The sequence below is a fragment of the Podarcis pityusensis genome (assembly GCF_964106645.2).
Source record: "Podarcis pityusensis genome assembly, chromosome: 14".
In the NCBI taxonomy this organism is placed as follows: domain Eukaryota; kingdom Metazoa; phylum Chordata; class Lepidosauria; order Squamata; family Lacertidae; genus Podarcis; species Podarcis pityusensis.
The window spans coordinates 29,199,541-29,213,223 of NC_138039.1; the positions used below are offsets into that span (position 1 = coordinate 29,199,541).

Below are 13,683 nucleotides of genomic sequence, written 5' to 3' on the forward strand. Positions count from 1 at the left end.
TGCATTTTAGAGCTCCTGCACCACCATCATATGGGTGGTGCTCCTGAAGCCAGTCAGAGTTAACTGCTCTGGGCTGCTGAGACTGCCGCTGCTGCGTTTCCCAGGGACATTAGATGAAATCCGGGCACATTCCAGGGATGGAATTTGTTCGGGGACTTATTTGCAAATCCGGGGACTGTCCCTGGGAAACAGGGACATCTGCTAACCCTAATTTAGCCATGCAGGCACGCAGACCTCCCCTCCAAGGTGAGAAGTATTTCTATTGCAATGTTTAGCAATCGTTTCTAAATTTCCCTCCATGCCTATAAATCTGGATATGTTTACTTGTGTCCCCTTTGGTCCTACTTTTTGGTGGTGTATTTTTGGTGGGCGTTGTGCAGAGTTAGACATGCTGTGAGTTGAAGAGTGAGAAGGACCCTGAGGGGCTCGTCTTAAGAGTCTTAGGCGCTCTGATGTAGTCTTGGCTTGGAAGGTGTCCTTGCCCAAGAGATTGGCCCAGCTGCCCTGGCAACAAGGAGGCTCTTTAACGTGCCCAGCTCACCCTTCCTTGTCCCTTCCCATCTGGATTATTGACAACGGCATGCCATGGAAAGGTCACGGCACGAGAGAAACACACAACATCTGGTGTGCTCCCCTCCACCTTTTGATGTGGAAACGAGGTCAGGTCGACTTCAGCCAAGGTCAGCCTCATGTTAGGAAGCATCACACTCTGATTTCTCACCCGCTCCACTGTTTCCGTGCCAGAACAGCAGCATGCTAAACAGATGTCAGGGAAGGTCCCTCTACTCTAATACTTCCTCCTGTTTCATCTTCTCCCCCCCCCCCCCCGAGTTAAAACATGATTGCATTTCTCTTTATAATCCAGTGTTAGAATCTGAAGGTCTAGCTCAGTGGCTAGAACACAGGTCCTGAGTTCAATGTACAGCATCTTCAGGCAAGACTGGGAGAGCATCCCTGTCTGAGAGCTGCTGCCAGTCAGTGTAGACAGCTCTGAGATGATGATGATGATGATAATAAAAATAAAAATAAAAATAAAAATAAATTTTTATTTATACCCCGCCCTTCCTGGTTCAGGAAACCGGGCTCAGGGCAGCTAACAACAAAATTTAAAAACACTTAATTGGTGCTAAAAAAACCAGAACAGCATAAAATATGGTATAAAGTGTAAATAACAATAAAATCAAAAATCAATTTAGGGGGGAAATCCATCCAATAAACATTAGATGATCATCAGGGCTAGCTGGCTAAATTAGTCCCACTTGGGCCAGCGAAGAGACCAGGGGAGAACCAGCTGTGGGATCCCAGAGAGGGCAATCTTCACAAAAAGGGGAGGGAAGGAAGGGGAACAAAAGGTCAGGCCAGGTTCAAATTGAAAGCCAGGTGGAATAGTTCTGTCTTACAGGCCCTGCAGAAGGAAGTTAAATTCCGCAGGGCCCTGGTCTCGTGGGACAGAGCATTCCACCAGGTCGGAGCCATCACTGAGAAGGCCCTGGACCTTAGATAGATGGGCCAAGGCTCTAACTTGGTATAAGGCAGCTTCAGACTAAGGATCATAGGTCAGCTTTAGAGCATCTGCTTTGCATGCGGAAGCCCCAGGTTCCGTCCCCAATGGCTGGCGGAATCTCCTTCCCAGAATCCCTGAAGAGAAGCTGCTGCCAGACAATTTTGAGTTTGATAGAGCAATGGTCTGACTTTGGATAAGACAGATTCCTATGGTCCTCCTCTAAGATATGAAATAGGGCTGGGGGTACTGAGAGCAGGACCTGGCATGCTTTGGGGTGGGAGGGGAAGGCGAGACAACACCCTGGCATTGCCAGTGGATATAGAGGCTTCTCTGGATCCTCCTTGCAAGAGTGGGAGAGCTGTGGTATGCCATTTTCAATTTCCAGCTAGCGGGAAGGTTGGGGAGTGGGTGGGTGGGAACAGCAGCCTCTGTACTTTTCAAAACACCTGAGAGCAAGTCCTTTTGCCCCAGCTGGGGGCCTCCAGCTCCCAGAGAAACCGTCCCACTCTGGGATCTGGAAAAGGCCAACTGGAGAGCTGACCAGCTCAATCTCTGAAAGGCCAGGCAAAGGCCGAAAGTGTTGCGCATGGTAGTTTTTATGGCAAACCGGAGAGGATAGGATAAAGGAGCCTGGACAAGCTCTCTTCTAGCTGTATAATTTAATTAGACTTGCAAACAAGGTAACACTTGTGGCCCACGGGACTGGAGAACGCCGCAGAGGAGCAGGTTTTGGCCTGGTTTATGAAGCAATAGTTTTTGAGTCTGGGATCAGGGGCTGGGGGGAGTGAGCAGGATTTGGCCATACAGCTGAAACCTCTTGAAGGAGATCATCCAATGCAAGATAAACCACAGGACTGCCAGCCTCCCATTTTAAAATGTCTTAGCATCACTGCTGCCTCATTCTTTCTCTCACATGCCTGTGGTTCGTTCTCTCTGTCTGTCTCTCTCTCCTGCCATGTTAACAGCCCAATTTGCTTCTTCATTTCCCATCTTGCTTCCTTCCTCTTCCTCCTCCTCTAATCAGGTTTTGGCTGTTGTCTCCACACAAGGGAACCTCTTTGCAAAGACAGTGGCCCATCCCTAGCTGATGTTGTTTTCCTTTTGGTGATTTTGACAGGGGAAGAAAACCCATGGCCTTTTGAAACACATACATCATATATCAACCCTGCTTATGAATGAATTTACTTGGTCCAAACTAGTCCAAAGCTGAGCACCTAGGGGCAGAAAGACAAGAAACTCATTTTTCCATCCTGCCCACTCCCACAAACAAACAAGCAAGTTAGTTCCCTTAAGTCTGCAAAGGCAGACTTGAAACATGTGAGCCAAAGCCAGAGAAATTCAGAACCTAGCAAGGGAAGAAATGATGTAAAACTGAATATATTTGTCTAACTTCAGAAGACTGCAAAATTCTGTTTCTGTTGCTTTTTTTAAAAAAAGCAATTAACCCAGCTCTCTTTAATATTTTTATTTTGTTACAAATCACTAAGTGGTAAGAAACTCATTAAAGAGTAGAACGCTTTGCAAGAGTTCATATACACTTTGTTGAGGCCCTTTTTGCCCTCATTCTCACTAAAGTGCTAGAAATGCAGATGAGGACTCACATCACTGAATACTCCTCTGTACAAAAAAATAAAAAGTTTTAATCCCCTCACCTAGAAAGCTAGCATGTCATGCAGCTGTTGACTACCTTTCTCCCTGACATACTAATTATTTGCTGAGATTAATTCCTTATTGCATTTGGCTACCTTAAGTCCAAAGTGACTCAGCCAAGACTCACCTCAGTGGAAACAAAGCCTTTATTTCATTATTTCACCAGGGCTTCAAACTGGTTGGAGAAGAGCAGCCTTACTGGTGCCCTCCAGATGTTTTAGACAGCTGTGCTGGCTAGGACTGACAGGAGTTGCGGTCTGAAACATCTGGGAAAGGCTGGCAAGGAACAGCCTTTTCCTTTTTTGCATTACTAAAAGTTCATTTTGTTTCCCTTTGTTTATTTCCACTGCTTTCATTTGCCTTGCAAATCCCAGCAGCAAAGTTTCCCCAAAACCCTTAGGCTTTATTTCCACCCACAGAACTTGGATCTTCCTGTGTGGCACCAGAGATAATGTCCCTTCCTTTCCTTACAATTCTGTAGCCTCCCTGGGAGAAATCGCTGAGCAGCTGGGCAAACAGCATCGCTGGCTATGGAGACGCAGCTCCCAAAGATCCCACCATGGCTTTGAACGGATCGTTGAAGATGGCGTCCAACGGAGGGCAAAAGGTCTTGCTGCAAGCGCTGGTCTATGAGGTTGTTACGGTGTGTATTCCCAGCAGGGGGATTCTTGCTGTTTAGAACAAGAAGGAAAAGATTTGTTTGCAGGGCTCACATAACACTGGGGACTGCGAAGTTACATTTAAATTCCTGGCTTCTCCTCAGAATGCCTGGTTGACTAGTTTACCAGGATAAAGTGCATTCTGTCAACAGAGCACCTATAGGAATTTCCCCAGGTTGGTGCCAGGGGTCAGCATAATTTGGCTGGATAGCTACTCAGACTCTAGTGACTTCCCTTGATCTGGACATTATACTTTTTTGTGTGTGTGGACATCACCAGATCTTAACCTATTACAGTATTTGTAAGACTGGCTTCCAGATATCATTGAATTTGCCCATTGCCACTCTGTGTTTATATGCAAGTTGTTCATATGTTTGTATAAGTTTTCAGTCTAATCGTAGAGGGGAGCCACATTTTTATTTTTCCAATTCATCAGTATCAGTCTTCTTGCTGTGGTAAGGGCACAGAGAGTCCACCCCCATTGTCCTTTTGCAAGGTTCCATGTGCTGCGAATATAATTCAAGAGGATATTTTGCTCTGTAAATGCAAGGTTGTTCCATGCAGTTCTGTTGATAGTTTCAGTTATCTTCTGCCAAAAATCTTTCAATATAGGACAATGAAAAAACACATATTTTAGAGAAGCATTATCCCTGTTGCATCTCCAGCAGTTAGATACCTTAGATAGCGCTTTTTTAAACAGACGTAATGGGGTCCAGTATATTCTAAATATTATTTTTTGTTGTATGAGCTTCAATTTAAGGCCCAGAGACATTATACTTCAGTTGATGCAGCATAGACTAGCATTCGCCTTTTTTGTTCTTGCATCACACTGTTGACTCATGTTAAGCATGTGTTCACTAAGACCTGCAGATCCTTTTCATATGTTCTGCTGTCAAGCCAGGTGTTCCTCATCCTACGTTTGTTCAAGACGCACCTCCTGCTTTTCGATAATCACACCTTGCAGTATTTCACTGCTGTTCCTACTCTTCGCTTGTCTCTTTCATAATACAGAACGACGCGAACAAGGAACACACCCCCAGCTGCCTCAACCAGATGGAAGCAGAGGTCATTGTCCACTCCGACTTCTCAGCCTCTGACCGAGATTTTGACTCCCAGCTTTGTGTGCTGGACGGGGAACCTGTTCTCTCTGAGGACTGCGAACGGGAACACCTCCATGCGGAGAACTCGTCACGGCAGGCGTCCCCCAGCCTGAGCCTCACCAAAGTGTCCCGGGACCAAGAAAACGAGAGTGACCCTGAGGCCCACAGTGTGTTGCTCAGGATAGATGGGCAGGCCCACAAGATGGCCGCTGAATTTCTTGAGACAGACACTGGCTTCCCCAGGCCTGGCCAAAGCCTGGACTCGGCCGAGAGCGGGGACTCTGATTCCCTTCCAGAAGGGGGAGAAGATGCGCAAGCCAACCTGCGCAAGGCTTTCCCCACAGGCCAGTCGCAGGCCCTCTTGTGTAGCAGTCTCTCTAGTATAATCAATTCACCCTCAGTGTTTGAGAGTGTTGCCTGCGTCCACCATCTTTGAAGAGGGCGTTGACTATAAACCTTTGACCAGAGCACAGCTTAGAAGTAACGTAATACCTATTAAATAAGGCTTAGCCCTTGATTGTACTAAATAGCCTCACAGCTCCTGGTTTGGAGGAGGAGGAGGGCCTGGAAACCCCAGAGAGCCACTGCTGCCAGACAGAGTAGACAATACCAAGCTAGATGGACTCGTATCAGGCAGCTTACTGTGTTCCTGTAAGAAGGTACAGCGGTGCCTCCCAAACGTTTTTACTGTGGAGACCTCCTCCCAACCCCACAAGTATTTTGCCTTTGCATTAGGACCCAAGAAGCTGCTGCCTGTCTTATTTTGTGAGCAGTTCTCCTGCAGCACCCACTTTGGAAACGTTTATGTAGCTGCTGGGGATGCGGGTGGCGCTGTGGGTTAAATCACAGAGCCTAGGACTTGCTGATCAGAAGGTTGGCGGTTCGAATCCCCGCGACCAGGTGAGTGCCTGTTGTTCGGTCCCTGCTCCTGCCAACCTAGCAGTTCAAAAGCACGTCAAAGTACAAGTAGATAAATAGGTACCACTCTGGCGGGAAGGTAAACGGTGTTTCTGTGCGCTGCTCTGGTTTGCCAGAAGCGGCTTAGTCATGCTGGCCACATGACCCGGAAGCTGTACGCCGGCTCCCTCGACCAATAAAGTGAGATGAGCGCCGCAACCCCAGAGTCAGCCACGACTGGACCTAATGGCCAGGGGTCCCTTTACCTTTATGTGGCTGCTGAGGGTTAAGAAGGTGCCATGGACTAGTATTCTGGGGTCACAAAGGGCCAGTGTGGGCCACACAAGGCCCTCAGGGTGTTTTCATCCCACCAGGATTTCCCCCCTCCAGCCCACACAACCCCGTAGTGCCACCTTTTGGTGGTTGCCATGCAGCCAGGAGAAGCCTTGGCGCAATGGAATGAGCGCTGTTCCCTTCTGACGTTGGCACCTGTGTCAGGTTTCCACCTCTGTATGGCGCAGAGTAAGCAGGTCTTTGGGTCCAGCTTTTATGAGGCCTTTTGGCCATCTGGCCTTGCAGAGGAACAGTAGGTTGTGTGACTTGTGAAACCGACCCAGAATCTCTTGTGTCAATACAGGGCCCTATGGAAGGGTCTCCCTTTGCTGATGTAGGGCCTAAACAGGTGGGGTGCACTGCCTCTCATCTGGCTGAGCCGTTCCCTCAACTCCCCACCCCGTGCAAGGATGGTTGTATTGGTTTGTAGCTGCTGAGCCCTTTAACTGGGGGGCAGGGATACCTTTGCCAACCCCTGGCACCAATTCAGCTTATTTCATATGCAAGATTAGGAGGAACGGGGCACTTTCCAAATTCAGCCTTGAGGGGGATGCTTTTTACAAGTCTTAAAGACTATGTGATGAGGGTTGTTTTTTTACCCCTTAGAAATATTTTAATTATATTAAATATCAACTATCCAGAATTAATGCTTTTAACCCTATTTTTAAAAACAGGAAAGAGAACCCCCATGCCTAATGGCATCCGTAACTGGAAATGCCAAAAATGAATTTGCATTAGCATAACATAAATGCACATTTTGTTCAAACAGATCTCAGTTGAAATAACAGTTAAGAGAAATCCGACCGCCTCCCTCCATGTGCATGTCTTGTTTTGAACTCTACTTAAAAACACAGGTAGAGAGAAGTCACCGCTGCAGACAGAGGGATGAGAGCTGATTCAGGATGGAAGGCCATTCGAATGGTCGCCCCTCTCAACCCGCTTTCAGCTTAAAACTTTTGTCTGTCTCCAGTCTAACACCGAACCAGGTGACATTTTCCAAGTGTGTGATACACAGCAATCAGGATGGTTAAAGCTGCAGTCCTGCAGCTTCTGGGAGGCTGTTGGATCTCCCTCTCTGAAGTAGGAGAGGAAACTGTTGTGCATCAAGTATGCATTAGATGCTCTGCACTGCAGCTGGGCACAATATATATATATTCCTTTATCAACCCCTTGCCCCAAAAGTAGAATAAAAGTTAACCACCTTTGTAAAAAGTGCCAGTAAAAGAGCCCTCTTGCTTTTGGTCCAAGGACTCCAGTAGCATATTTCTACTACCAGCACATAGAATTCAGTCTGCAGGTATTCCGAGTGCACTGCAGCCCATCTGGTGTTCTTCTGGTGCTTAAAAGGAGCCCCAACCAAGCTGGCCCTCAGCATCCAGCAGCAGGAAAGCGTTGGGGTGGGGGCACAGTGGGGCTGTGGAACTGTTCCGAAATGCTCAACCTACCGTATTTTTCGGACCATAGGACGCACTTTTTCCCCTCCAAAAATGAAGGGGAAATGTGTGTGCGTCCTATGGAGCGAATGCAGACTCCTCGGCTTCAGCGATAGCAATGCGAAGCCTCCGAAGCCTGCGCTCCGGAGGCTTCGCGTTGCTTCCGCTGAAGCCAGGAGAGTCTGCTCTTTGAGGCTGGCGGTGGGGGAAAGCAGCGCTTCCCCCATCGCCAGCCCCAGAGGATGGGGGGCAGCGAGAAGGCGCGCGACGCCTTGCCGCTACCCTCCAACCCGGCTTCGAGGCTGGCGGTGGGGAAAGCAGCGCTTCCCCCATCGCCAGCCCCAGAGGATGGGGGGCAGCGGGAAGGCGCGCGACGCCTTGCCGCTACCCTCCAACCCGGCTTCGAGGCTGGCGGTGGGGAAAGCAGCGCTTCCCCCATCGCCAGCCCCAGAGGATGGGGGGCAGCGGGAAGGCGCGCGACGCCTTGCCGCTACCCTCCAACCCGGCTTCGAGGCTGGCGGTGGGGAAAGCAGCGCTTCCCCCATCGCCAGCCCCAGAGGATGGGGGGCAGCGGGAAGGCGCGCGACGCCTTGCCGCTACCCTCCAACCCGGCTTCGAGGCTGGCGGTGGGGAAAGCAGCGCTTCCCCCATCGCCAGCCCCAGAGGATGGGGGGCAGCGGGAAGGCGCGCGACGCCTTGCCGCTACCCTCCAACCCGGCTTCGAGGCTGGCGGTGGGGAAAGCAGCGCTTCCCCCATCGCCAGCCCCAGAGGATGGGGGGCAGCGGGAAGGCGCGCGACGCCTTGCCGCTACCCTCCAACCCGGCTTCGAGGCTGGCGGTGGGGAAAGCAGCGCTTCCCCCATCGCCAGCCCCAGAGGATGGGGGGCAGCGGGAAGGCGCGCGACGCCCTCCCGCTACTCTCCAACCCGGCTTCGAGGCTGGCGGTGGGGAAAGCAGCGCTTCCCCCATCGCCAGCCCCAGAGGATGGGGGGCAGCGGGAAGGCGCGCGACGCCTTGCCGCTACCCTCCAACCCGGCTTCGAGGCTGGCGGTGGGGAAAGCAGCGCTTCCCCCATCGCCAGCCCCAGAGGATGGGGGGCAGTGGGAAGGCGCGCGACGCCCTCCCGCTACTTTCCAACCCTCCTGCGGGCTTTTGCGGGAGATGGGGGAATTCCCCCACCTCCCGCAAAAGCAGGCAAAAGCCGCGCGCTCTTTAAAGGGGCTCCGCGGCTTTTCTAGGAGGTGGGGGAATTCCCCCACCTCCTAGAAAAGCCCGCAGGAGCCACGCACCCTTTAAAGAGCGAGCGGCTCTTGGGGGCTTTTCCCCAAGGAGGGAGAAGGGACTGACTGGCCGAGTCAGTCCCTTCTCCCTCCTGCGGGCTTTTGGGGGAGATGGGGGAATTCCCCCACCTCCCGCAAAAGCCCGCAAAAGCCTCGTGCTCTTTAAAGGGGCTCCGCGGCTTCTGCTGGCTTTTCTAGGAGGTGGGGGAATTCCCCCACCTCCTAGAAAAGCCTGCAGGAGCCGCACACCCTTTAAAGAGCGCATCCGCTCTTGGGGGCTTTTCCCCGAGGAGGGAGAAGGGACTGACTGGCCGTTTCAGTCCCTTCTCCCTCCTGGTCGAAAAGGCCACAGGAGTCGCGCGGGGCTCCTGTGGGCTTTTGCGGGAGGTTGGGGAATTCCGCCACCTCCCGCAAAAGCAGGGAGAAGGTCTTGGAGTAGCGGACAGGCTGCGTGCAGCCTGTCCGCTGCTCCCAAAGCTGCGGGGGGGAAATCATATTTTTTTCCTTGATTTCCCCCCCTGAAAACTAGGTGCGTCCTATGGGCCGGTGCGTCCTATAGTCCAAAAAATACGGTATTCCTTGAAATTTCCCCCCACCTCCCAGGCAGGCATCCTATTGGGTTGCGTCCTCTTCCGATGCTGACTTTTCTGATTGAGTAGAGGGTCACCCCTGCCCCCCTTGCAATGCTGCTGTGACATCCCTGCTCCCTCACTTTATGTGAGAGTTGCAGTATTTAGGGCCAGTTTATACGTTCAGCCGAATCAAGCGGTATGAAGGTTTTATTGGCCCGGACAACAGTTTCACTTTAGCCTTCACCCTGACATGCTCACAACCACAGGTCAGGTTTTCTTCACCTGCAATGAAAGCCTTTCCACAGGGCTGGAGAGCCTCAGTCCTGGGGGGTCAAAGATGCACACACCTCCATGGGCCTCTTGATCTGGCAATGCAGCCCTCCTAGGTGCTGGGCTGTGTCCCTGACCTGCAATACTGCCTCCTGTTTGTCTCATGGAGAATGCGGAGGGGCAGGTGGGGCTGTAGGAACCTCTTAAGTTGGCACACCTCTAAATCTGTCCTACTGTACCTCCATTGCTTCTGCCTCTGGCCCCCATGCAGCACTGGCATGCGGCCCCCAGGAGGTTACCCACAGGGGAATTTGTGGCCCTGGAGCTGAGAAAGCTCCCCCCCCCGTCCTTTCCCTATGTTTTCTGTGTTCATCATCAGCAGGAAAGCAGCCTTCCCCCTGCCCCCATGTTTCTGGTGGATGCTGGCCCTTTCCTTGCAGGCAGGTGTTGCCGCCACTTATTACACACTCTGCGAGTGCTTCTAACAACTTGCTCCGAAAATAGAGAACCATCTCCAGCAACTGGGTCACCTCACTAGCCTGGATGTTTGTGTTAACACAGGCCACTTTCCAGGCAGGAAGCCCTCCTGCCTCAGCCCCACTGAAAGCATTGGGGGTCCATTTAGGACTCTTGTTAATTTCACTGTGGGCTAGGTGAGGGATTCCTGCTGTGATGGGGCCCTCTAGGTTCTTGTACCTAATATTTTAGGTATTGGCCTCTCTCTTTTTTCTCCTTTTTAATGTATGACAATGTATTTTTTATTTCCTCAGAGCATCTTTATATTATTTAATTTTTATATGAAAAAGGAAAAAAAATCTAGTAGTGTGTGTCTCTAGTGTAGCATTTGTACTGCTATTTCTCTATGGTGTTTCCCCCCTCCTTAACACAACAACTACCTCATGCTTGTTTTTTTTTATTAAAAAGAAAAGGAAGAATAAAAGCAGTAGATTTTTGCTCCTTTGCGGTGTTTGTTCTTATTCTTTTGAAAAAAAATATAAGTTAACTAAGTATCTATGAGTCATAGCCAAGGCTTAACCCACTCAGAACAGGTGCATTGAACATGGCTATTTTTCATTTCAATGGGTGGGTAGGATTAGCACTGGACACTGAGGTCCAGCTCTGAGGGCCTTCTGGCGGTTCCCTCCCTGCGAGAAGTGAAGCTACAGGGAACCAGGCAGAGGGCCTTCTCGGTGGTGGCGCCCTCCCTGTGGAACACCCTCCCATCAGATGTCAAGGAAATAAACAACTATGACTTTTAGAAGACATCTGAATGCAGCCCTGTTTAGGGAAGTTTTTAATGTTTGATGTTTTATCACATTATTATTATTATTATTATTATTATTATTATTATTATTATTATTATTATAATTATTCTGGGAGCCACCCAGTGTGGCTGGGGAAACCCAGCCAGATAGGTGGGGTATAAATCATCATCATCATCATCATCATCCAATTCACTTTTACAAAGTGTGCCAGCAGCTACCCACAGTGCCCTCAGGTCCCTGCCATTGACCAAGGGACCATGGCTCCTGGGGGGTTCCACCCTCTGGCTCTCAGAAAGAACATGGCAAGGAGGAGACTCAACCTGGTATCACTTTCTTTGCCTTCTTCTTTGCTTTCCCCTGTCACTTGCTTGAAGGGGAAATAAGCAAAAGCAGAGATTTTGAGGCTTTCATTATATCTGGGGATATTAAATCAGGCCTGGCTTTAGAAGCCGCCCCTCCACCCTGTCGCCGGACCTGCCAATCACAGATTAATGAACTCCATCATGCCCATTGGTTATTTACATACATGTTGATAGGTTTTAAATGAACTGGAACCACTCAGGAAATAGATTTACATGCTGGTGTGGCCATCAGGATGAAAACATCTGCTCTGTGTGCAGCAACAGTTAGGGAAGAAAGTAAACCAGATGTTGGACTTAATTACAAAAAGCAGAGTGAGAAAGGGGGGGGGGCATTCTACTGAGAGTTACTGGGGTGGTGAGGGGGTGTTCACAGGATGTACTCCTCTTCGAAATGGCCAGGTCCGATTTCCTGCCAGCGTTGGACATGGTCAGACATAAATTCCGGGGGGGGGGGGGAGACAGCAGGGGGGTGGGGTGCTACATCCTTCTCCTGACCCCCCCCCCCGGAAATCTCACATCTCAATCTATTTTTAATATTTCTTCTTTCCCAGATGGGCTCCCAAACTGGAAGTCTTGGGAGAAGCATCAGTGGCAGTGATGCAATGTTCTGGGGTGACAGCGGGTGGCGGAGAGAGGCTGATGTTGCCATTTCTGCAGCAAGGTTCTTTGCAGAGTCCCCGTCTTCAGTGTCCTAGCCGGCCTGAAAGGGGATATTTGTTGTTGTGTTGTTTAGTTGTTTAGTCGTTTAGTCGTGTCCGACTCTTTGTGACCCCATGGACCAGAGCACGCCAGGCTCTCCTATCTTCCACTGCCTCCCGCAGCTCGGTCAAACTCATGTTCGTAGCTTTGAGAACACTATCCAACCATCTCGTCCTCTGTCGTCCCCTTCTCCTTGTGCCCTCCATCTTTCCCAACTTCAGGATCTTTTCCAGGGAGTCTTCTCTTCTCATGAGGTGGCCAAAGTATTGGAGCCTCAGCTTCAGGATCTGTCCTTCCAGTGAGCACTCAGGGCTGATTTCCTTAAGAATGGGTAGGTTTGATCTTCTTGCAGTCCATGGGACTCTCAAGAGTCTCCTCCAGCACCATAATTCAAAAGCATGAATTCTTTGCCGATCAGCCTTCTTTATGGTCCAGCTCTCACTTCCATACATCACTACTGGGAAAACCATAGCTTTAACTATACAGACCTTTGTTGGCAAGGTGATGTCTCTGCTTTTTAAGATACTGTCTAGGTTTGTCATTGCTTTTCTCCCAAGAATCAGGCGTCTTTTAATTTCATGACTGCTGTCACCATCTGCAGTGATCATGGAGCCCAAGAAAGTACAATCTCTCACTGCCTCCGTTTCTTCTCCTTCTATTTGCCAGGAGGTGATGGGCCCAGTGGCCATGATCTTCGGTTTTTTGATGTTGAGCTTCAGACCATATTTTGTGTTCTCCTCTTTCACCCTCATTAAAAGGTTCTTTAATTCCTGCATAAATACATTATTGGTTTGTTTTATTTATTAAATTTATTGGTCGCCCTTTTTTTTTTTTTTATTTGCTGCGGCAACTCAAAGGAACTTTCAATATTTTAAGCAAACGAAAACATACATGCATTAAAAATGGCATTAAAAAAATCTATATCTAAAAGACAATCCTATTTTTAAAAAGCTAGATGAAAACATTCCACCCACACAAAAAGACCAAAGAACCGATGAAAAAGAAGTTTTTGCCTGGCACCTAAAGATGTATAATGATGGCGCCAGGTGAGCCTCTTTGGGGAGAGCATTCCACAAATGGGGGGCCATCACTGAAAAGGTGTGTTCTTGTGTTGCGACCCTCCAGTCCTCCATGAAGAGGGTACAGATGACAATTAAAGGGTCCAGGTTGGTTCGTATGGGGAGAAGCGGCCCTTGAGGCATTGGGGAACTGAGCTGCAAGAGGCTTTATCAGTCAAAACCAGCACTTTGAATTGCGTCCAGATGTTCCAAAGTGAAGGAACACTGAAAACACAACGTTGCTTCCTCTTCAAGAGAATGATGTGCAACTTCTGCTACATGCAATGGAACTTGATGGAAAACACAACTTAAGTCACCCCCCCCCCCAAAATGGGAGCACTCCAAATATTTGCCCACGTATGCGCACAGAACAGAGCAGAGCTAGCTGAAAGGCAACACATGGAGATCTGCACTGATCCTTGCAATGCATCCCTAGTTATTATTATTGTATAATTATAAGATCATTGTATAATCGTGGATGGCTGCATATTTTTAGAGGGGAAGTGGCGGTGACTGTCATGGAGCAACCTGCACCTCTGAATTTGCAACTACGCTGGGGATCAGTGGGGATGATTTGATGGGATAGGATGGCCCCCACCGG

The 13,683-nt window shown here is 49.6% G+C and overlaps 1 protein-coding gene across 2 annotated transcripts in view; it reads left to right on the forward strand.

The window, feature by feature from the left end:
- The window catches only part of IGDCC4 (immunoglobulin superfamily DCC subclass member 4), a 72,895-nt gene extending 67,455 nt beyond the window's left edge, over positions 1-5,440 (forward strand). For both annotated transcript variants that reach the window (XM_080982096.1, XM_080982095.1), the window contains exons 19-20: positions 3,636-3,797; positions 4,825-5,440. In XM_080982096.1, coding sequence (XP_080838222.1) covers positions 3,636-3,797; positions 4,825-5,349 — 687 coding nt within the window. In that variant the 3' untranslated portion in view covers positions 5,350-5,440. The remainder of the gene's footprint in view (positions 1-3,635; positions 3,798-4,824) is intronic.
- Positions 5,441-13,683: the final 8,243 nt, after the last annotated feature.